This window comes from Brienomyrus brachyistius, chromosome 12 (genome assembly GCF_023856365.1).
Source record: "Brienomyrus brachyistius isolate T26 chromosome 12, BBRACH_0.4, whole genome shotgun sequence".
Taxonomy (NCBI): domain Eukaryota; kingdom Metazoa; phylum Chordata; class Actinopteri; order Osteoglossiformes; family Mormyridae; genus Brienomyrus; species Brienomyrus brachyistius.
Genome location: NC_064544.1, coordinates 7,130,252 through 7,154,264, shown reverse-complemented (window position 1 = coordinate 7,154,264; position 24,013 = coordinate 7,130,252). Strand labels below are relative to the sequence as shown.

General features: G+C 48.5%; 1 protein-coding gene across 1 annotated transcript; it reads right to left on the bottom strand.

Moving 5' to 3' along the window:
• Positions 1-586: 586 nt before the first annotated feature.
• Positions 587-21,263, bottom strand: LOC125705052 (lymphoid enhancer-binding factor 1-like). The gene is made up of 10 exons (XM_048971377.1): positions 20,548-21,263; positions 19,129-19,183; positions 18,080-18,189; positions 7,431-7,563; positions 6,626-6,716; positions 5,556-5,684; positions 5,205-5,367; positions 4,059-4,166; positions 3,676-3,724; positions 587-1,482 (listed from the first exon to the last, which is right to left on the bottom strand). The coding sequence occupies exons 1-10, from the start codon at positions 20,743-20,745 to the stop codon at positions 1,400-1,402; spliced, it is 1,119 nt and encodes a 372-aa protein (XP_048827334.1). The 5' UTR covers positions 20,746-21,263; the 3' UTR covers positions 587-1,399.
• Positions 21,264-24,013: the final 2,750 nt, after the last annotated feature.

Below are 24,013 nucleotides of genomic sequence, written 5' to 3'. Positions count from 1 at the left end.
TAGCCTCTGCAGAATAATCACATTTTCTTTGGACCATTGAACAAACCATTAACACCACCCCCCCCCCCCCCACCACCCCAAAAAAAAAAAAATCTGCATGGACAGCCGGTCCTGTGCTTGGAGCCCTTTACCTGTATATAGGTGTGTGTCTCAAAGAGTGCCTAACTGTAATGGCGCCCCCCACTGGACCGGGAGCCAGCAACCTTCAGGTGCAAGATGCACACACACCTGCCCGTCCTCATCACTTGCTTCCTGTTTTCTGGCCCTTTGCTGATTAAACCCCATCGCTCGTCAATCCCCCGTACCGCAAAGCTGGTTTGTCGCCCCGAGTAGAGATCAGGTATCGACTAATACTTCCTCTGATATGTTCTTCTGCCCCCTGCTGGCTGTGAGATGTGGGAGCGCTGCCCCCAGCTACTGCATTTAGCTGATGCACTCAGTGATTTTACAGCAGTTTCGTTTTCAAGCCATTTATTTTCCAACTCGCATTACCTAGTGTTTCGTTGCTGATCTCTTTAAAAAAAAAAAGCACAAAAAAACACATTTAACCTGCAATTTTGATTCAAGGTGACAGTGATTAAAAAGTTGAAAGAATATTTTAACCTTCTTTAAAATTTTACTCCTTAATTTAACTCCTGTGTGGAATCAAAATGGCATAAGTCCAGACTATAGGCTGCAATGAATATGAAGCAGTGAACAAAGGCTGGCTGATGGCATGAATATATTTACGAATTAATACATTTGTCCATTTAGAACAAGCGAGCAGAGGCATCTTCAGCACCAGGTCTAACAGGTTTGTCCAAATCTTGCTTGTAAAAGTATAAAAAGATCATCACATCCTGAAGGTCGTGGGCGTCACTTCATAGCTGACAGATACTGAGAGGTGACTGTCTGTTACACAGTTATCAAAAGGGGCCTCGAACCCCTGTGCTCATATAGAAAAATAAAAGGAACAACCATAAAATATACATCCGAAAATCAAACATATAAAATTCAAAATATATCTGAATAATAAAGTAGCTTCTTGGCACCATTGTGTGCTTTCCCTGACGAGACCAGCCCGGCAGGCCCTGGGGGCTGCAAGGGACACCCCCCCCCCCCCCACACAGAATATGCATTCGAATGGGGGGGTGAGGGGGGGCTGTTGGGCAAAGTTCTGGGCGGGGGTACAAGGCAACCTCAACAAAAAGAGTAATACACACAGTCCAGCATTTGTGGGGTCAGTGGCACCAGCAGACTGAGGGGGCGCCACGCAGAACGGTGGCAGGCGGCTGTGACTCTGGTTCAGTGTCTCTGGTGTGGGGGTCTCAGTGAAGGGCCACGGCTGAGGAGCCACAACTGACGGACCTCGTTATGTTCTGAGGCCCCCAGCAGAGTTCAGTGTGGGATGGCCCTTGATTTAACAGGCCTCAATCTTCACAACGGGGCCCACAGCCGGGGCTCTCGCTTTGAATGCAGACAGAGAGTCGGCGTGTTTCTCCCCTGGAAAGGAAAATGGACGTCAGGCTGAACAAAGCCACAGAGAGAGGCCGGAGGGGTGATGTGTCACTAGACAGAGGATGCTAGAGGGCCAGAGAATGAGAGTGCAGGGAGGGTATGGATCTGGGTACGGGAGGGCAGGGGGGCGCGGACCAGGGGACGGGAGGGCAGGGGGGCGCGGACCAGGGGACGGGAGGGCAGGGGGGCGCGGACCAGGGTACGGGAGGGCAGGGGGGCGCGGACCAGGGTACGGGAGGGCAGGGGGGCGCGGACCAGGGTACGGGAGGGCAGGGGGGCGCGGACCAGGGTACGGGAGGGCAGTGGGATGCGGACCAGGGTACGGGAGGGCAGGGGGGCGCGGACCAGGGTATGGGAGGGCAGGGGGGCGCGGACCAGGGTACAGGAGGGCAGGGGGGCGCGGACCAGGGGACGGGAGGGCAGGGGGGCGCGGACCAGGGTACAGGAGGGCAGTGGGATGCGGACCAGGGTACGGGAGGGCAGGGGGGCGCGGACTAGGGGACGATAGGGTAGGAGGGCGCAGACCTGGGGACAGGTGAGAAGGAGGGTACGGAGCAAGGGACATGAAGGCAGGAGAGTGTGGGTCGGAGAACGGGAGTGCAGGACATGGGCTGGCATGTGCAGTATTTTGCCATATTTTCTGGTAAGCTGACCTAAACCTGCCCGACTCACGGGTTATGGGTCGACCACCCGAATCACTAGATGGAGCAAAGCAGGCTGGATATGTAGCTGCTCTGTTTCACTCTAATGTTTCAGAAAAGGTTATTTTCACAATAAATTTGGTCCAAGAAAGAAAATATCAGGACCTATGAATAGTATAATCCTTTTTTCAAAATGTGTAAATGTCATAAATAGGATTGAGCACATCATACATTTTCAGGGTACAGACTAAAATGCAACGTGGCAGCTTGGAAAGAAGCGGCCAAATAAATTCCTTGCTGGTTTTCTGCATCCCGATTTAAGCTCCTCCCTCCAGGCCACAGAATCTGCATAGATTCAATGCCTCTGAAAGGCTTGGAGTTCTGGGCTTTATGCTGATTAGCTGAAGGTTGTCACAGGGCATTACAGCCACTGAGGTTTTCATTTATTTAGTATTTATTTCAAAGACCACACAGAAAAAGGGTCACATCTGAATTTGGCAGTTGTCCCTATTCATTGAGCTGCGCCGAAAACAAATAATAATGCAGATCTGCATCTTCAGGATAAAGGAGACATCCAGTGGCTAAACACAACCACTGTGAGCTATACATCCCCCACACACACTCATATGGCACACCCCCTCGCACAACCCTCACGAACACCCTTCACAACAACCCTCTCTCACACACACTACTCTGGAAGCTTGTCAACCACAACACGGATGTCCAGGACAGCAAGAGCAGCTCCAGACTCTGACATGGACCCCTGGGCTCCGGGAAATGCAGAAAAACACACACATACACACACAGGCCAACCAGCCTGACAATGTCTGAGTGGCTCGGCGCTCACCACAGGGGGATTTAGACCTGGAGGATTAAGAAGCACATCAAGAGGAGAGAATAATCAGGGATTTCAGGAGACGTATGTGTGAGAGACAGTGAGTAAAAGACAGAGATGGGAGTGAGGGAGGGAGAGAAAGAGCAAAGCAGAGAGGAAGAACTGCCTGCCAGTGAGCTCAAGAGGCTCTTTATCCAGGTGCAGAGTGCAGCACATGTCTCTTATCTGAGATATACGAGGTTGTCACTCTTTGGCCTGAAATGTGGGAGAGATTTAATGTTTGCCTTCTGACACAGATGTGGACAGTCCTCAGCGAGTTCACATGTAAGCAACAAGCGTATGGCTTGTAATGAGCAATTTGGGGGGGGGGGGTGACAATGCAGGAGCACCAGCTGAAGCTCAGATGGATGTGTAGGATGGGTGGGGTGTGGCATTAAGGGGGGGGCAGTGCTCGATACTGAGGCTGTACTGAGGGGGAAACCACGCAGCCTTCCTGTCACAGCCAAACGTCAGAACACAGTATAGCTCTGGTGTGTGGATTGGATCCCCCACCCCGCCCAGGATATTCTTAGGAACCTCAGTAACAGTCACAGGAGGAGGACCCAGAGGGATACAGCGAGACACCGAGGGACAGAGCAGGAATCTCGGGGACAGAGTGGGATCATGAGTGACTCAGAGCCTCTAAGGGACAGCAGTTGTTACCTGCTGAGACCTCCTGGATCTTCTCCCTCTTCCGCTTCTTCTTCTTCCCCTAAGAAACACCCAGGAAATGACTCTAAGAATGAATCCACACCAAAGCACTCTACAACCCAACCTTTACGTTGGACACACAATCATATGACACTGTCCCTTTACGGTAGACACAATCACATGATGTTGTCCCTTTACGGTAGACACAGTCACATGACACTGTCCCTTTAAGGTAGACACAGTCACATGACACTGTCCCGTTAAGGTAGACACAGTCACATGACACTGTCCCGTTAAGGTAGACACACAATAACATGATGCTGTCTCCTTACAGTGGACAGACAGTCCTATGATACTGTCCATTTGCGATTTACGATGAACACGCTGGTACTTACGTAATTGTCCCTAGCAGACCAGCCAGGGTAGAGCTGCATGTGAAGCTGTCGCTCCTTGCGCGCCAGCTCGTAGTACTTAGCTTGCTCCTCGCGGGATAAAGCATGCCACTGTTTTGGGGGAAGATTAAACGTGCCAGTTACAGGCTGACCCAGAAAGAAAGCAGAGTGCGCAGAAAGAGCCTAAGTGAACAGGCAGAAAAAGAGCCAGACAAATACATTAATGTGCGGATGCTGCTCGTAATGTCACGGTGCTTTAACAGCGATTACCCTCCACACCTGTGGGGGGAGCTGTGGATTTCAGAGGTCAGGCCCATACAATTAAACAACACTAATTCAATATGTCATTCCTGTATTATTTATTATTACAAATGTCGGGAAATGAGCACTGAAGCTGATGATTTATCCTCCCATCCATTTTCTGAAACCACTAGTCTTATGCAGGTTTGTTGGGTGTCTGAAGCCTATCCTGAAGGCTCCGGGCACAAGACAGGGAACAACCCAGGATGGGACACCAACCCATTGACCTAAGGACAACTTTGTAACTCCAATTAGCTTCAGGATGCTGTTGTATTGTAGGGGGAAATCAGAGAACCCGGAGGAAACCCCACAATGACACGGGAAACCGCACACACATGGACCCTGCTCCCAGATGTGAGGTGACAGTGCCAACTCCCTGCAGTACCCTGCCCCCCCGCAGTGCCCCAACCCCCAGGCGACACCCAGTAGCAGCACCCCACCTACTCTACAGCATCCCACCCACCCTGTGCCAGTGCCCCGCCTACCCTATAGCACCCCTCCCCCTTGTAGCAGCTCCCCACCCACATGCTGTGCCCAGCCCACCCTGTAGCAGCGCCCCACCCACCCTGTGGCAGTGCCCCACCCACCCTACAGCTCCGTGCCCACCCTGAGGCAGGTCCTCTCCCACCCTGTGCCAGCGCCCCACCCACCCTGTGGCAGTTCCCCTCCCACCCTGCAGGTCCCTACCCACCCTACAATACCCCACCCACCCTGTGGCAGTGACCCAACCACCCTACAGCTCCCCGCCCACCCTGCAGTGCCCCGCCCACCCTACAGTACCCCGGCCACCCTGTAGCTGCATCCCACCCACCCTACAGCTCCCCACCCACCCTGCAGATCCCCACCCACCCGCCGGCCGAGGATCTGGTTGATGGCAGCGCTCTCCTTCAGCGTACACTCGGCTACCACGTTGGCCCGCATCTCCTTCATGTAGAGCATGAAGGCGTTCAGTGGCTTCTTGATGTGCGGCTTCTTGGCTTCCTGTTCCTTCCTCTGCTCATGATGCAGCTTCCTGTGGGGTGGGGGGGGGAATATGGCTGTGACAGCAGGCAAGAGAGGGGTGCATGCGACCTTTCAGTAGCTACAGTTTTCAGGTTTATCAGCATGGACCTTAGATTAATGCATCATTAGAGAAAGTGACATGTAAAGGAGAGGAGCCTCCCAGAACTCATCTAAAACACGGAGGCGCAGGAACCTCACATGTGCAGGAGGCCGCCATCCTGCTGCGACTCGTGCTTGATCTGTGGATGCACGATGGCCGGGTGGGGAATGGAGGTTGCCGGGGGGGCGGGGAGGTGTGGGGGGGCCGACAACATGTGCGGGGAGAACCTGCATTGGACAAAAAGCAAATTCACAGATGGGCTCTTTAGAAAAGGAACCCCTTTCAGAGCGTCCAGGAGGGGGACACCCCCCCCCAACATGGCACAACAGCAGAGGAAGAGAGAAAGCCCCTCCCCCACCATACGACATGACAGCAGCATGTGCAGGACTCCCCTGCCCGGTGATCATTTTGTGTGCAAGGTGCATGTCCCCTGTCCGTATTTCATTCTGTGTGTAGGATGTCCCCTGTCCGCATATCATTCTGTGTGTAGGATGTCCCCTGTCCGTATTTCATTCTGTGTGTAGGATGTCCCCTGTCCGTATATCATTCTGTGTGTAGGATGTCCCCTGTCCGTATTTCATTCTGTGTGTAGGATGTCCCCTGTCCGTATTTCATTCTGTGTGTAGGATGTCCCCTGTCCATATATCCTTCTGTGTGTAGGATGTCCCCTGTCCGTATTTCATTCTGTGTGTAGGATGTCCCCTGTCCGTATTTCATTCTGTGTGTAGAATGTCCCCTGTCCGTATATCATTCTGTGTGTAGGATGTCCCCTGTCCGTATTTCATTCTGTGTGTAGGATGTCCCCTGTCCGTATTTCATTCTGTGTGTAGGATGTCCCCTGTCCATATATCATTCTGTGTGTAGGATGTCCCCTGTCCGTATTTCATTCTGTGTGTAGGATGTCCCCTGTCTGTATTTCATTCTGTGTGTAGGATGTCCCCTGTCCGTATTTCATTCTGTGTGTAGGATGTCCCCTGTCTATATATCATTCTGTGTACAGGATGTGCCCTGTCCATAAATCATTCTGTGTACAGGATGTGCCCTGTCCAGATATCATTCTGTGTTCAGCATGTCCCATGTCTGGATATCATTCAATGTGCAGGATGTCTCCTATATTCCAGATCTCTCCACAGAAAGACAAATTTACGACATAAAAGAGAAAACTTACCATCCCAGCGGGGGGGCCATCTGAGTCACTCCTCCTGGAGAGAGTGGGTAGAAGCCGGGAAGGTCGGGTACCAAGTGATGCCTTGGCATGTCTGAAGGAACACAGGAAACATAGTGAAATCAATGGCCTTTGATGCCGTAAGCATGCAAATGAGGCATACCTTAATTAAAACAGAATTACAGAATTGCACTGCGGAGTTCTTAAATCTCACAGGTGTTGAATACGTTTCTGTAAACGCACATACCAATCACACTGCCGGTTTCAATGCCGATCAAACTGCCAATCTCATGGCCAATCATACTGTCAGTCTGACTGGCAGTCACACTACCAGTTTTGCTGCCAGTCTCACTACCAGTCACACTGCCGATCTTACCGCGTCTCACTGCTGGTCTCACTGCCGCTCATACTGTCAGCCTCATTGCTGATCTCACTGCTGATCACACTGTTGATCTCACTGCTGATCATGCTACCTGTCTCCACTGCCAATCCCACCGTCGGTATCACTGCTGATCACACTCCTGGTCTCACTGATGATTACACTTCGTGGTCTCTTTCCTGATCCTTTCCTGATTTCCTGAGTCCCACTGCCAATCGCACTGTTGATCACGCTACCGGTCTCACTGCTGATGACACTGCCAATTATACTGCTCATCTCATTGCATCTCATTGCTGGTTTCACTACTGATCACATTCAGGATCACACTGATGGTATCATTCCTAATCTCAATGCCGATGACACTACTGATCTCACTGCTGACAAACTTACCATATTCCTATATGTTGTTCAGAGACTGGCCTCATTTACCTGACTTTGAATCGACGTCAGGTGGGTGCTGCCCTGTGTGGGGGCCAGGAGCAAAGTGCTCATCGCTGTATGTGATGAGGGGGGTGAGCGGGTGCACCGCATGTGATGGCTGCAACATCGGGACCCGGTTCAGCTGGAAAAAGAAACGGGAGGGACTGTCAAATCAAGCTCTGTTTACTTATGTTACTGTAGACCTCTTTAAACCTCAGGAGGGCAGATGCTCCCTTTAAAGACCAGGCTCCTGTTTGGTAAAGCAGAAGATGATGTCATGTTAGTCACATGACACCATCCAGTCCCACATTCAAAATAAACCTTGGCACATTTGAATGTAGGGAAACACAAAGGCTTCGCCTGAAAAGTGCAAGCTGCCAAATGCCAGAAGTGGAACAGAGCTCCCAGCTAACTCTGCCGCTGACAGATAAATGGGGTTTATCTCGTAAAAGGGCAGCTGTGTGTCCTAGGGGCTAGCCTGGCAATAATTAGGGACATGTAGGTGCCCTGATGCAGCTGCCACTTAGGGTTTATTCACCTAGGGGCACCGAATTTCTGGCTCTGCTCCACCTTGCCTGCGGCCTTTCAGATGCCTGATTCACTGCATCATTCTGCAGCCTGCAAAGGTGTCTGATTCATCATGTCATCCTGCGGCCTGCGCAGATGCCTGATTCACTGCATCACTCTGCAACCTGCAAAGGTGTCTGATTCATCATGTCATCCTGCGGCCTGCGCAGATGCCTGATTCACTGCATCACTCTGCAGCCTGCAAAGGTGTCTGATTCATCATGTCATCCTGCGGCCTGCGCAGATGCCTGATTCACTGCATCATTCTGCAGCCTGCAAAGGTGTCTGATTCATCATGTTATCCTGCGGCCTGCGCAGATACCTGATTCACTGCATCATCCTGTGGCCTGCGCAAATGCCTGATTCACTGCATCATTCAGCAGCCTGCAAAGGTGTCTGATTCATCATGTCATCCTGCGGCCTCCGCAGATGCCTGATTCACTGCATCATTCAGCAGCCTGCAAAGGTGTCTGATTCATCATGTTATCCTGTGGCCTGCGCAAATGCCTGATTCACTGCATCTGACTGTGAATAACAAAACAAACTGACGAACCCAAATCCAAGGAAAGATCAAAGAGAGAGCAAATAACAACAGTAAAAGCTCCACTATATGGCCGAATCCAGCGCAGCTGTAAGGCACTATGCAGCAGGACCCCGAAGAGAGGCCAGATATGACAGATACATCAGTTTAAAAGACATAAATGATACTTCACCAAAAACAAAACATTCTCTCATTTAACAAGATCTATCTAAAGTAACTAAAGCCAAGGTTTAAAAACCAACTTGGAAGACCTTGTTCACCTGTAAGCTAAATCAGAGTAGCAAGGCAAAGCTGAAGAAGTTAGTGGAAATGCCTAAGTATGGGCAGGGTTAAGGGATAGGGTTAGGGTTAGGGGTTAGGTTTAGGGTTAGGTTTGAGGGGGGTTTGAGTTTGAGTTTGAATGGCTTCCTAATGAAAATGAGATCTAACAGCAAAAAGAATCATTAACATTAAACTTTCGGAATTTTGCCTGAAAGTAGGTCATTGAGGGGTGTTGTGATCAGTATGCCAGAGAAGAATGGGCTGTAATTACCCCACTCTGCCATGTCCAACGGGACGGCAAAGTGGAGCAGACCGGGACTGTGGCGTGTCGCTAGTTAGCTAAACGACATCATCGTCAGTCCACTTTCAATTTAACGCCTTTCAGCTCACATTAGCCTTCCTGGGGGAGGGAGATAAGAAGGCGGGGGATTTTAATTCAAGCTACCGTCTTGCCTTTGAGTGAGGAAAGAAAGAGGGGGAGAGAGGAAGGGGGAGAGAGAGGCAGAGATAGAGGGAGGGGGGGAGAGAGGGACAGAAAGAGGGAGAGAAATAGGGAGAGAGGGGAGAGATAGGGGGAGGTGGACGAGAGAAGGAGAGAGAGGGTGAGACGAGGCAGGGAGTGGGGGAGAAAGAGGGGTGAGAGGGAGAGGATGAGAGAAGGAAAGAGAGAGAAAGAGGGGGAAAGAAAAGGGGGAGAGAGGAGAAGAATAGAGAGAGAGGGGGAGAGGGAGGGGGGGACAGAGGGAGAGGGAGGAAGAGGGAGGGGGACAGATGAGAACATCATTAATGGGTATCACTGATGATCACGGAGTGACATGATGAGCACAGCTAAACGGTTCACATGTGGTCTTCAGAGAAATCTTTCATGCAGGGCCGGCCTAGTTAGCGTTCCTGGAGAAGACAGCACCACCCACAGGCTGTATCAGGTACACATGGATTTACTTTGGAAGAACATGTAGGTTAGTATAAGGCCCACTGAGTCTGTGCTCACTGAGGGCATCTGGTTACGGATCAGAACTGGTGATCCCTGAAATGGCTCGTGGCTTAGGAGGAAACCAAGTTAAGAAGCATCCAAATTCCCAGCCTAATTTTCTCCTGTCCATTTGTGCTTCTTGCTGGCCCAGAACTTACCCCACATTCCCAACACTCTTCAGAGCAGAAAATGGAAAGCGACACTGGGATTTGGAGAGTGACATATCATGTCTTCCCGATTTGTATGACTAGAGTAGGAAGCCATGCAGACGAAGCAGGTTATGCACTGGATGCCATGGAAACAAGATTGCTGGGATTAGCAGATTCAAGAAGATGGCAGGATGTTTGAGACCCGCTCAGCCCGGAATGTCATGGTCAGACAGGCACAGCAAGGAGACGGTTATTCTGCAAACAGGACCACAAAATACCAAAATGAGACCCATTCTGTCCTGAACATCATGACCGAACAAGCATATCAAGAAGACAGCTATTCTGCAATCAGGACCCCAAAATACCAACATGTATTTTGGATGCCAGTACATATAAAAAGTGAAGTAAATGTCACTTTCTTGATCTTTAGAGGATGTTAATTGAATTTATTATGAGCAAGGATACATGTGGAAATAAACGTACAGTGAACAGGCAAGATGGAGCTCAGCTTAAAATGATCTCAGATGAATGTGATAGACATGGTTGCAGAAACACAGAACTGCACCGCTCCTGTTCTGGGTATATGATGGGTGTGAGTGTGTTACTGGGATGGCAGCAGGGGGCATGTGTTAAGTATGGGGGGGAGCAGAGAGCTGGAAAACCTGGGGTACCCGGGTCTAGTAATCCCTCCTGAGCCCTTCAGCCTGCGTCAGCAACAGGGGTGCTGTCAAAGACACAAGAGAGATATGACCTTCCACTGAGGTGACCCTCAGCTCCTCACAGCCCTGCCATCTTCCTTAACCAGGGGAGTCGGGACGCAGCTGGTTCTTGGTGAGCAGGCGCAAGACCCTTAAACTATGTCATCACCCCATGCATCTTTCAAAAGCATAGTCCCTCAGCTGGGGTTAATCTGTCCTATGGGATGGGTATCCATACTATATCAAGCATCCATATGGGATCGGGCATCCATATGGGTTCAGGGATCCATATGAGATTTGGTACCCATGCAGGCTCGGGATCCATATAGGACCACATATGCACACAGAATTGAGTATCTGTATGGGTTCAGGTATCCATATGGGATCAAGAATCCATATTAGATTACGTATCCATACAGGCTCGGGTATTCATATGTATACATTTATCCACACAGGATTGGGCATCCATACAGGATCTTGCACCTATACGAGAAGGGGATCCATATAAGCTTCAGTATCTGTATGGGATCTGGTATCCATATGTGCTTGGGTATCCATATGGGATCAAGCATCTACACAGGAACAGGTATGGGAACGGGTTTGTGTATCCGTATGGGATTCAATATCCATATGGGATCAAGCATCCAATGAAGATCAGGTATCCATAGTGGCTTGGGAATCCATACCGAATTGGGCATCTATAAAGGATCAAGTATTTGTATGGGATGGGGTATCCATACGGGCTCAAGTATATGTAAAGCATCACACTTCCAGAAACATATTAGTCATAAAATGCAGACCAGGGATCCAAGACACATTGTTACAGGGAGCCAGAGTGGATTGGGCATGGAATGGTTGGCAGGTATCTGATATCACAGTGTGGCACCAAACCTCTGAAGCAATTGAAAATGTGTCAATTATTTGATCGCAGAGTGTAAAATCCCACATGAGCCAAGTGCTCTATTCAGCTTTACGACCCTAAACCGTTTGCATTATAGCAGAACACGCCAAGTGAACCTACACCACTTCCTCCTGACTCTCCAGGATAACAGGCACAGCCTTCTGTGAGAGAGCCTGTATTGTTCTGCATGTCAGGCCTTACAAGGAGTACCCTTTCAGCTCACTGGTGATTGAGTTTTTCAAAGGAAGCTTAACAATAGGTCTTGTTAACACGTAAACACCTGTTCTGAGGAAAAGAGAGTGGGGTGTAGCCCTGGGGGATCAACCTTAAATGAAGCTTTGTGTAGAGTTTCAGGCGCTCTCCTAACCCTGACCTTAACCCTCACTCCATTCCTCTGTCTCAGTATGAGGGTCAGCAGCCAGAACCCCTTCATCGTGTCCTACCAAGAGGAACACAGCAACATATTTTATAGTGAGGAATTTTTCCTGCACAGCACTGTGGCACTGAGATCTCCAAACAGATCAAGCGAGCCACATATGAAATCAAGTGGTGACCACCGCCCTCTCTATTAACCGGAGACCAGCAGCTGGGACACACAGAGCCACAAAGCCGCTCAAAAAAGAGTCACTTCCACTCGTGCTAATTCCCATGAGATGCGAAGACCTCCAATCAGAACCAGATCATATCATGCCCCCATTGCATCTCTCTCCTTTTTGGACACTGGATGGAATGGATGTTGTAACTCAAAGACTGAATCTGCTGACTCAGTCCTCACTGGATGCGCACCCCCATCAGGCCCACTGTGCCACTTCAAACAGGGGACAGGTGTGAAGTATGGGGCGTGGTCTAAAGACAGGGGAGGGTCAGTGTGAAGGATGGAGCGTGGACTAAAGACAGGGGAGGGCCGTGTGAAGGATGGGGCGTGGTCTAAAGACAGGGGAGGGTCAGTGAGAAGGATGGGGCGTGGTCTAAGGACAGGGGAGGGTCAGTGTGAAGGATGGAGCGTGGACTAAAGACAGGGGAGGGCCGTGTGAAGGATGGGGCTTAGGCTAAAGACAGGAGAGGGTTGTGTGAAGGATGGGGTGTGGGTTAAAGACAGGGGAGGGTTGTGTGAAGGATGGGGCGTGGGCTAAAGACAGGGGAGGGTTGTGTGAAGGATGGGGTGTGGGTTAAAGACAGGGGAGGGTTGTGTGAAGGATGGGGCGTGGGATAAAGACAGGGGAGGGTCAGTGTGAAGGATGGGGCGTGGGCTAAAGACAGGGGAGGGTCGTGTGAAGGATGGGGCTTAGGCTAAAGACAGGAGAGGGTTGTGTGAAGGATGGGGTGTGGGTTAAAGACAGGGGAGGGTTGTGTGAAGGATGGGGCGTGGGCTAAAGACAGGGGAGGGTCGTGTGAAGGATGGGGCTTGGGCTAAAGACAGGAGAGGGTCTTGTGAAGGATGGGGCATGGGCTAAAGACAGGGGAGGGTCGGTGTGAAGGATGGGGCGTGGTCTAAGGACAGGGGAGGGTCAGTGAGAAGGATGGGGCGTGGTCTAAAGACAGGGGAGGGTCAGTGAGAAGGATGGGGCGTGGTCTAAAGACAGGGGAGGGTCGTGTGAAGGATGGAGCATGAGATAAAGACAGGGGAGAGTCGGTGTGAAGGATGGAGCGTGGGCTAAAGACAGGGGAGGGTCAGTGTGAAGGATGGGGCGTGGTCTAAAGACAGGGGAGGGTCGTGTGAAGGATGGAGCATGAGATAAAGACAGGGGAGAGTCGGTGTGAAGGATGGAGCGTGGGCTAAAGACAGGGGAGGGTCAGTGTGAAGGATGGGGCGTGGTCTAAAGACAGGGGAGGGTCGTGTGAAGGATGGGGTGTGGGTTAAAGACAGGGGAGGGTCGTGTGAAGGATGGGGCTTAGGCTAAAGACAGGAGAGGGTTGTGTGAAGGATGGGGTGTGGGTTAAAGACAGGGGAGGGTCGTGTGAAGGATGGGGCATGGTCTAAAGACAGGGTAGGGCCGTGTGAAGGATGGGGCGTGGTCTAAAGACAGGGGAGGGTTGTGTGAAGGATGGGGTGTGGGTTAAAGACAGGGGAGGGTTGTGTGAAGGATGGGGCGTGGGATAAAGACAGGGGAGGGTCGTGTGAAGGATGGGGTGTGGGTTAAAGACAGGGGAGGGTCTTGTGAAGGATGGGGCATGGGCTAAAGACAGGGGAGGGTCGGTGTGAAGGATGGGGCGTGGTCTAAAGACACGGGAGGGTCAGTGAGAAGGATGGGGCGTGGTCTAAGGACAGGGGAGGGTCAGTGAGAAGGATGGGGCGTGGTCTAAAGACAGGGGAGGGTCAGTGAGAAGGATGGGGCGTGGTCTAAAGACAGGGGAGGGTCGTGTGAAGGATGGAGCATGAGATAAAGACAGGGGAGAGTCGGTGTGAAGGATGGAGCGTGGGCTAAAGACAGGGGAGGGTCAGTGTGAAGGATGGGGCGTGGTCTAAAGACAGGGGAGGGTCGTGTGAAGGATGGAGCATGAGATAAAGACAGGGGAGAGTCGGTGTGAAGGATGGAGCGTGGGCTAAAGACAGGGGAGGGTCAGTGTGAAGGATGGGGCGTGGTCTAAAGACAGGGGAGGGTCGTGTGAAGGATGGGGCGTGGTCTAAAGACAGGGGAGGGTCGTGTGAAGGATGGGGTGTGGGTTAAAGACAGGGGAGGGTCGTGTGAAGGATGGGGCGTGGGATAAAGACAGGGGAGGGTCGATGTGAAGGATGGGGCGTGGACTAAAAACAGGGGAGGGTCAGTGAGAAGGATGGGGCGTGGTCTAAAGACAGGGGAGGGTCAGTGAGAAGGATGGGGCGTGGTCTAAAGACAGGGGAGAGTCGGTGTGAAGGATGGGGCGTGGTCTAAAGACAGGGGAGGGTCAGTGAGAAGGATGGGGCGTGGGCTAAAGACAGGGGAGGGTTGTTATAAAGGATGGTTCATGGGCTAAAGACAGTTAGCTTCATTCTGGTACATTGACACATAATGTAACGTATCTTCGTCTTCACCCAGCAGGGTAAAATGGGTAAATATATGGGTGATCATCACGGTGATTTTCTCCTTATGTACCCACTGTTATCTCCCAGGTAACTACCCCCCTTCCACAACTAGTCTAGTTGAATTACACATAATTGCTTCTGCACTGTGATTGATTTCAGGCTGGAAATGATGGGGGGGCCAGCTTCACTCCTTCCCTCCCCCCACCCCTACCCCCCGGCCCCAGCTCCAGTGAACAGCAGCCAAGGCTCTCCCTCTAGGAGCAGGCAGGAGGCTTTGAAGAGATCAAAGCCAAGGCCGCGAGCGCATGCACGCCCTGGGAATATGGGGGGGGGGGGTCGCTCCACCAAGCCCTGTCCTGCAGCATCACGTCGGATTGCAGCTGGATTGCATTTCCTGCGTTTCTTTAATGCTCTGGGTACCGAGTCTGACATCAGCAGGCTTCTGCTTTGTCAAAAACGACAGTCAAAAAACAAAGAAAGTGAGAAGGCAAGGGAGGGAGTGAAGGAGTGAGAGGGAGAGAGAGCAGGAGACCCACAGAAAGCAGCAGGGGCTGGGTTTTATTTTCACAGCTCTGTAATTGTGCAGTTCAGAGGAAGTGGGAAAATGGCCCATTTGTTTTCAATCCCGAGGCCCATATGAAAGGAACGGGTGACTTTTAAGAGTTTTCTGAGAATGAGAACCAGCCGCACAAAGCGGCTTCTTTTCACTCTCCAGACCACATGAGTTACTGTTATGTCCATCTCTGCGACCCCCTGCCCATTAACACGAATAAAAGTGTCGGCTGGACCTTCAGAATAATCCCTTCTAGACAATTAATGGCCCTTCCCCTTGATATGAAAAGCCTTAAGCTTTCAGAAGCGCGAAAACAATCATCCACTGTCAGAACATGGAGGACCTGAGCACGACTCACGTTTCTGCATTTTCACTTTGTAACAAGGCGTCAACTGACAGGAATGTCACTTACCACAACTGTCGCTATTTCATGGCCTCAGAGTCCAGTTCTGCGTTCAAGTCGAGTTTGAGTTCCAGTTTGGGTTTGGGTTAGGGTTAGGGTTATCCGTTAGGGTTACAGTGAAAGCAGATACAGTCCTGCAGAGCCCTGTGCATTTTTGAAGCCCCCTCTCATGTAGGTGACCCGGATAGAAATGGTTAAGATCATCTTATCAAGCATTTGCTGTGATTTCGTCAGGGCTGGAGCCCCGGCTGTGATCAGCTACCCCCTCTAAGAACTTGTACCTGTCTGAGTGACAGCTGAGCAAAGGCCTCCTGCCCTCTAAGACGACCCCACGGGGCTTGTAGAAAGCATCATCCACGGCTGCATGCAGATCAGCCGTTGACATCTGATGTTTACTAACCGTTGCATATGTTTTTGTGCATTTCATTTTATAGCTACAAGTAATATACAACCCATAATAAAATAAAAGCCCTCACAGAGAAAAGGTCTCACTTATGAGATGGATGATCATCTCTGTTCTCCCCAAACATTTCCAGGGTTGACATCAGTTATTCATGCTGAAGAAGGAGCATCTAGAGAAGAGTCACTCCTGCTCTCTATCATCAAACATTCACATTCATCTTCAGACTAAGTGCCACCTCCGGAGGCCTTAGTCAGGCCACCGATGGCACGTTCCATGGCCCTGGCTGTGAGTCTGGATTTCAAACTATGACCTCCGTGGATTTGCAGAGCTATTTTCACTGACTGTATGGTTGAAGCTCAGTAGGGCCCCAGACATTTGGGGTTAACCTGTGCTTTGGCTCTGTATGTGGTCCTAAACACTGGAGGCCAAAGCCACAGCATTCTGGGGGGGGGGGGGGACAGTGGCATCACAGAGATGAGGATGAAGGTCATTAATAACAGGCACCTGGCTGAAGTATGACCCTCAAACCCACCACACCAAGGAGGGCTCACGGTCACTGTTTGGATAAGACAGCAATATCCATTTAAATATTTGAGGTTACCCCCATCGGCCAGCAATGGTGCACAGTCTCTCAGAAGCAGAATCCCAAGTGATGCTCGGATGCAACACAACAAAACAAGAAGAAGCTCACACTACTGATCACTGAAGCTGTTAGCACAGCTAAACCCACACAAACTGTGGCAGCCCCCCCCCCCCCCCCCAGCATGACATGGGCACTGTGCTGGGCATCTAGGGAATGTGCAGGGTCCCCTCCATCCATCAGAGCCACTGAGCAAATGCTGAGCCCTGGAAATCCAGGCTGTCTGCAGGCCCAGTCAAGAGCAGATTCCATGAGATCCACATCAAAGGCCAGATGAGGCCACCTAACCCAGCCTCCCATGAGCTGTGGAGGCCCAACACGTCTGCACACGGGCCGGGGGAATCCCCAGACAGGCACAGTGTGGCCACAGCAAATCATAAAAAGTAGAGCTCAACCTTTCAATGGCATGAGCTGAGCATTTCAAATTTGAATTCAGTTTCACCTTTAGTGTTGCAGAGAATGAAGTTTAGTAAAAAAAAAAAAGCATGTTACACATATACATCTTCTCAGTTTGCTTTGTAACAGACCAGAAAGCAGTTCCCTGACTTCCTGGAATTCACAGATATTGTCATTTACATATCCCGGACATATCTGGGGACATATCCCCGGGGCAGACCTATCCCCTGGGAAGAAAAGAACGAAAATGAACTGGAAAACAGGACAAACTCCAGGGAGAAAAGGGACCAGAATTCAGGAGCAGATCCAGGGAGAAAAGGGAATGGAAAGAGGGAGAAGATCCAGGGAAAATGAGACCAGAAAGTGGGAGAAGATCCAGGGAAAATGAGACCAGAAAGTGGGAGAAGATCCAGGGAAAATGAGACCAGAAAGTGGGAGAAGATCCAGGAAGAAAATGGAATGGAAAGAGGGAGAAGATCCAGGGAAAATGAGACCAGAAAGTGGGAGAAGATCCAGGAAGAAAAGGGAATGGAAAGTGGGAGAAGATTCAGGGAAAATGAGACCAGAAAGTGGGAGAAGATCTAGGGCAGAGAAAGGGACCAGAAAGCAGGAGAATATCCAGGGAGAAAATGTACCGGAAAAGGGTCTGGAACGCAGGAGCTCTGGGGGGAAAAGGTTTGTCGAGTGTCTGCTGACTGACCAGACGCCATTGAGCATAGGAGATCAGATCCTTATAGAAGACAGAGTGACGCAGCCTATGAAAGGAGCAGGAGAAGCATCTCCTGACAGAGTGAGGACAGAGCGCAGCCCGTGTCTCTCTGCACCAAAGCTATGCAAATCCGGGGTGTCTCCCCAGCACAAAGGGAACAAAGCGGGATTATGGCAGCCAGCTGCCAGGGCCCTGAACGTGCATCAGCCTTCATCTGCTGGGATCACGTCCAGAAAGTGAAACCATACAGGAGGAAGCAGTCATTCCAATAGAGTAAGGGCCCTGACTTCAGAGACACCAGCCCCTTGCACTGTCACTGATCCCAGAGCTGCCAGCCAGCCACAAACCTGCTGCATTATCTTAAAATAACATCATAGGCTTGAGCATAGAGAACGACCCACAGATCATATCCATTTCAGGGCCACTAACACTGCGCTGGCCATGAACCCGGGATACTCACAGGACTCTGCATGGGCGAGGAAAGGGAGCCGCTGTTCAGGTAGGAGTCCATCATGGAGAGGCCAGGGTAGCCCGGGTACGAGTGTCCCTTGTACACATCACAATACTTTCCTGCAAGTAGCAAACATGTGTCACATCCCCGTAAGACCACTGTACCGCACACAGCCTCTACCCACACGTAGCCTGTACCCGTGGAATCAGAGGACATTTAAAAAAAATAATAAATAAAAACATTATGAAGAGATATGTTAACAGATCATATTAGCAGATATATGTCAAATGCCCTGGTTTACCAGGGTCTAGCACCTGAACGCTCTCACTTTCATGAGGACTGAAAATACACCACAGCTACATGTGAACACAGGCATGCTGCAAGGACGAGGACAAAGGGGTGGCTGCTAGCGGCCTCATCGTGAGGACGATCATCTCAGCTGGCACTCAGAGCTCCAGGGCTCCTCAAGGAAGAACAATAGCCTGACAGCAGCCATCCTGGTCCTCTGTCCTGCTCCAGGATAGACGCGCATTAAGGACGCCAGTCACTCCCCAGGGAGACGGACCACTGAGCCTTCGTGAGTTATTCTGTACTTTGGAAGGTGCTTCAGGTAATCTTGATACCCTGCTTGAAGCGCTTCAGTGGTAAAGAAACCACAATCACACCAGTGGCAACCTACCGACGATGCTCTCGTTAAAGTTAACCGAAAGATTGCCCAACAGCAGGAATAACCAATGTGATCAATCAATGTGATCGTCAAAATAACGAACCCACATTTTTTGAAAAGTGGCACATTTCATTTATGAATCAGATGCTTGGTAATACTGGCCTCAGTAATACTGGCCTCAGTAATACTCCCCTCAGTAATACTGCTCTTAGTAATACTGGCCTCAGTAATACTGCCCTCAGTAATACTGCCCTTAGTAATACTATCCTTGCTATTACTGGAGTGGAAATGCTGCTGCGACAATGGAGTCTGGAATGTTCCTTTATTACTTAATGGCCAAACCTGGTGTTCTAGCACCCAGGCAGACTGACGCTCCATTCTTTGCACCCACCTTCATCACCACGCGCTCTGGGGTCCTCATGGAAAGGGTCTTGGGTTCTAGCTGCCTGATGGGAAACATTGACAGCAGTCAGTTTTTGGTGGGAGGCAGGAAAACTACACAGAAAGAATGACTGCATGTGCAGACAATAAACCTGCACATAAATAGCCCCCCCCCCCAAAAAAAAAAAAAAAACACTCACACAACCAAAGTCTTCATTATTAACTAGCTATGCCTATGTGAATGCAAGAACAAATAATCCCAGAACATAAGGGAGATTTTTATGTTAAACCCAATAATGTAAACCCCACATTCCACCAAAGCAATGGGAGTGATGCTTCTCCTGTAAATATCTGCTACAGTTAAATTTAAAAAGAAAATTAAAAGACTTTTATTAGTAATAATGAAAATACGAAAATAAAGTAAATGATAGAGATTTAGATAATTACATAATGGAAAAATATCAGCACATACAAACAATTTTAAGGTTTTTCCATATAAATAATGCAATTATTTAATACTAATACACAAAATACATAGAATACGTGTACGACCTGAATTTCGGTCACCACAAAAATAAAGTAAAACATAAAATGATGGGTTGTTAGTTGTTGTTTTTTACTTTTATCTTACGTGTGTGTGTGTGTGTGTGTGTCTCAGTGTGTGTGATTCTGTGTGTGCATGTGTCTGTATGTATGTGCATGTTTCTGTGTGTGTGTGTGTGTGTGTGTGTGTGTGTGTGTGTGTGTGTGTGAGTGTGTGAGTGAGCGATAAAAACCTGTTATTTTGACCTTGTGGGGACCATTTTGTTAAGTAATTCATCACACAAAATATTTGAAGCTGCCTCAGTGCCAGTAATTTATTCCGTTTAGCCTGTGAAAACAGTCCACCCATAAACATGAATAAGAAAGTTACATTTAAATGAACAAACTAATAATTTCCAGATACTGGAATGAGAAAACAGCTTTGTTTTATTTTTTCGGTGTATATAAAATATCAGTTCAATTAGTAGACCAAGTTATGTATACATGAGATATACAATTAAAAGGTCGAGATAGAGCCACGTGGTTTTGCGCTGGAATAGCTGTCTGATCTGCGTGACATTTTCCCTTTAGTCAGTGAAGATTCTCAGTCATCCAGGTCAAATTGTCTAGTGTTTGAGTCATGGCAGCTGGACTTCTATCTGAAAGGTAGAAATGTTTCACTGCTCATCCAAGCAGCTCTTTCAGTTTGAGGTTGTAGGTGTCCACATATTTATCCTCCCTGGTAGTTTTGGGTAGTTGCCATAACTTAACCACCAGACATTTTCCCTTTAGGTTGATAAGAAAATGTAGAATGATCTCCATGGTTAATTAACACATTATTTTACTGTAATGGGTCAGATGTTTTGGCCTATTTGCATATAAACCATAAATAACGGGATAGACTCACGTCGTGGCTGTCGGGGTTTGTCTCCGACTCGTTTACTAACGATGACTTAATGTCGGCCAGATCGCCTTCTTCCTCCGGGTTATCGCTCTCCGAGAAGATCTGCACTTTCTGCGGGTCGCCCTCGTCTTTGAAGGGGATCATCTCATCGTTAGCACAGAGCTCAGGGTCCCCGGCGCCTCCACCCGCTAACTGCGGCATTTCGGGCTGCTTTGCAGGCGAGCCCCACAATCAGGGGTTATGGAGCTAAAACGGTTCTAATCCCAAATGTCACCCGAAGAAGATCCGAAAAAAATCGGGGAAGCCGCGAACCGCAGCCGCACTTTAAACTTGTGGATGCTGGCAAATATGCTCAGGACGGGCTGAAGATCCTAAGGACAGACTGGGTGCTTCCACCGTTCGATTTCCGCTTCATTTCCAGTATGCCGTTACTTTATAGACACCGCATTTCATCATGAAACTCGCTCACCATGAGTTTTAAAAAAATTCATTTGAAAAAAGGCACAAACAAACTGAAATGAATCTTTCTGAGCTTCCCGCGGTGCTCGTGGATGGACCTCTCCATGCGGACCGCGGGTTCCAATGAAGCGGGTCACCGCACAAGTCGCTCCCACCAGGCGCCAGATCGGGTATTTATCTGCTTTGACTGAACGTCTCCAGCATGAGAAAAACGCGAAACAATTTCACTAAACACAAAGAATAGAACTTCTCCGAAATGGAGCCCGGCTCCTGTAGTAATAACGGGACGTAGTGTTTGGGGCTCCGTGAAGTAACTCCCCGCCCCTCCTCTCCACACCCCCACCCCTCCCCTCTTACCTATCCATGACTGCCGGGTGAGGATGCATCATCGGCCGCCCCTCTGATTGACGGAGGTAGATATAGCGGCATGTGCAAGCTGAGGAGACCCCAGCCACTTTATACTGTAATAAAAACCAGGCCAATTGTCTAAGCTATAAACCGCAGAAAAGTACCGAACTAAATTACAAAGTAATTGTGAAGCCTTGGGTACGTTATAAATGTGCATGTTAATATCTCGCGTCTGTTGTCATTGTCAAACCAAATGGAATTTTAACTTAATTAGCAAGACATTGATCTTATAATCTGGAATTTGTAAATGCTCATTTTTTATTCTCGCGCAAGAAAATAAAACTCTTTTTTTCCAAGCTTTGTCAAAACAAACAAAACAAATAAACCGCCAATACCTGCGATCAGAGAACTGCGGGTGCAGAACAGCCTATTCCGCGGACTTCGATTATTTATCTTTTTGGTATCGCTTTTCTCAGTATTATTATTTCTTCAAAATACACCTGCGATCATACGTTATAACAACAACATATTCTCAGGAACGTGGAGCAAAGTTTTCATTTTTATGAAAAAATTCTTAGCGCGACAGAAGAAAAAAAAAGAAAAAGATGTCACTGGATAATATAGCAAACGACCACAATAAATATACGGCGTTGCTACGTGAGAGAATCGGTTTAATTAATTATCTATTTATTTTTGCAATTATTTTATAGCATATAAAAAGTATCGTCTATATAATGTTTCATTTTAATATGATGCTCAATGAAATGTGGCAAAAAAAGTTAACAAAACCGATTTCAGGTAATGACGAGGAATGTCACCAAAAGTAGGGGTGTGCAGAAATTAAGCAAAAATTTATTCAGTAAAAATGTGTGTATCATTGTGAGTTGAATTCGTGGTCACGAAGCTACTGTATGGATTTGAAAATCCCTTAATTAAAAAGAGGATTATTGTAGTATGACTGCTGTGTTTCTACTTACGTGACGCTTCAAAAGTTTTGCTAATTTTAACTGAGTACGTAATAATTAATTGAATAATTCCGTGCATAATATTTTTGATCTTGTCTCGAGGAAATCGAAAGGTAAGTCAACTAGGGGAAATTACAGTTATTGTTACTAATTTCAGTTATTTCACCGAACTTCAGCTTTTGGGTTTCATTAAATTACTGGCGTTTTAATTCCGTTTATTGCCGACCTCTTACTAACGTTTTTATAATAACGTTTGATAAATAATCTTGCCTCGCTATTATCTTATTTATTATCTCAATGGACTCGCGTTCCGTTTATAGGTTCCTTCGTGACTATAGACTGCTTTAAAATAAGGATACAAATAAAACCATTCGCTTAACGGTCCTTAACATCCATTTTTGCAAAAATTCTGGAATATTTACCCCGAAGACGAAAAAGAAACTTGTAGAGGCAGATGAAAATCCAGGAACAGAATTTAATTATACAGAAATGTCCCTTTTAATTCCTCCGTCATGTCTGTCCTTCATGTGGGCTGCAGCGTTCCCCAAGCCGCTTTTATATTGTTATTAATGGCAGCAGCCGTAAAATCCCGCAGTGTCAACATGAGCGCACTTTCTGTAAATGACAAAATGTGCATGTTGCGAAAATAAAAAGGCCGTTTCGATTTTCCTACTCTATATACAGTAATTTATTAAATAAAAAATAAGATACAGACATATTCCCGAATAATTAGGGACGGAAATTTACCAGTTCTACAAGATTCATGCATTTCCGATATATTCATAACAAAATACTGCAGATAATAAGCATTGTTCACAGCACAGAGCTTTAGATATATGTATGACAGAGATGACGAGTGACGCACTTTTGCTGTAACATGCATAGGAGCGAAAGAAAGAAACCAAGAATGAAGATAAAAGAAAGCAGGTCTGTGGCGGAGAAATAGCGAGAGCGTGACTGGATGGAGGGGGGGGGGTGATGTCTCAGAAACACGGGGTGGGGGTCGCGGGCGGAGCCGCAGCTCCTCTCATCGTCTCGCCGTTTCATTCCTCCCCTTTGGTGTAACTGCATATGGTAAGGAGCCTCCTTTACCCGTGTGTGATCAGGGTGAGGAGGCCGTAGCTGGACCCTGAGGTGCCCAGTGTGAGAGCCAGAGCTGAAAGGCTGATTATTATTATTATTATTGTTATTGTTATTGTTGTTGTTGTTGTCGTTGTCATTGATGCTGTTATGGTTTCAGATTATGTTCAGGGACACCGCTTTGTTTATATGCGCGTTTGATGTGAATTAGTATAGCAGAAATATTCAATGTCACTTTAACGCCAGGTGTTTTGTCTTTTTATGAGTGCTGAGGAGGTCAAATGTACACTATTAGTGCGCCATGACTCGCGTTAGATGAACAATGTCAGTGTAGCGCTGTGTGGATCCGGGACGTACCCACACGTCCGGCTTCACGAATCTATCACGCGGTTCGTTTTAACCGGGACCCCTGGTTTGATTGACTGCCGATATGAAAATGAATATTAAGATTAACTTTATTGCCCCCATTATGCAAATTTGATTTACTTTATTTAGTTTTATCCTTCCCTTCCCTCTGATTAGACTGTATTTCTGAATTAAAATGATAAATTATGTTCCAGTAGTACCGAAGAGTTGTAAAGAAATATGACATCATACGCTTCCATTCATAGACACAT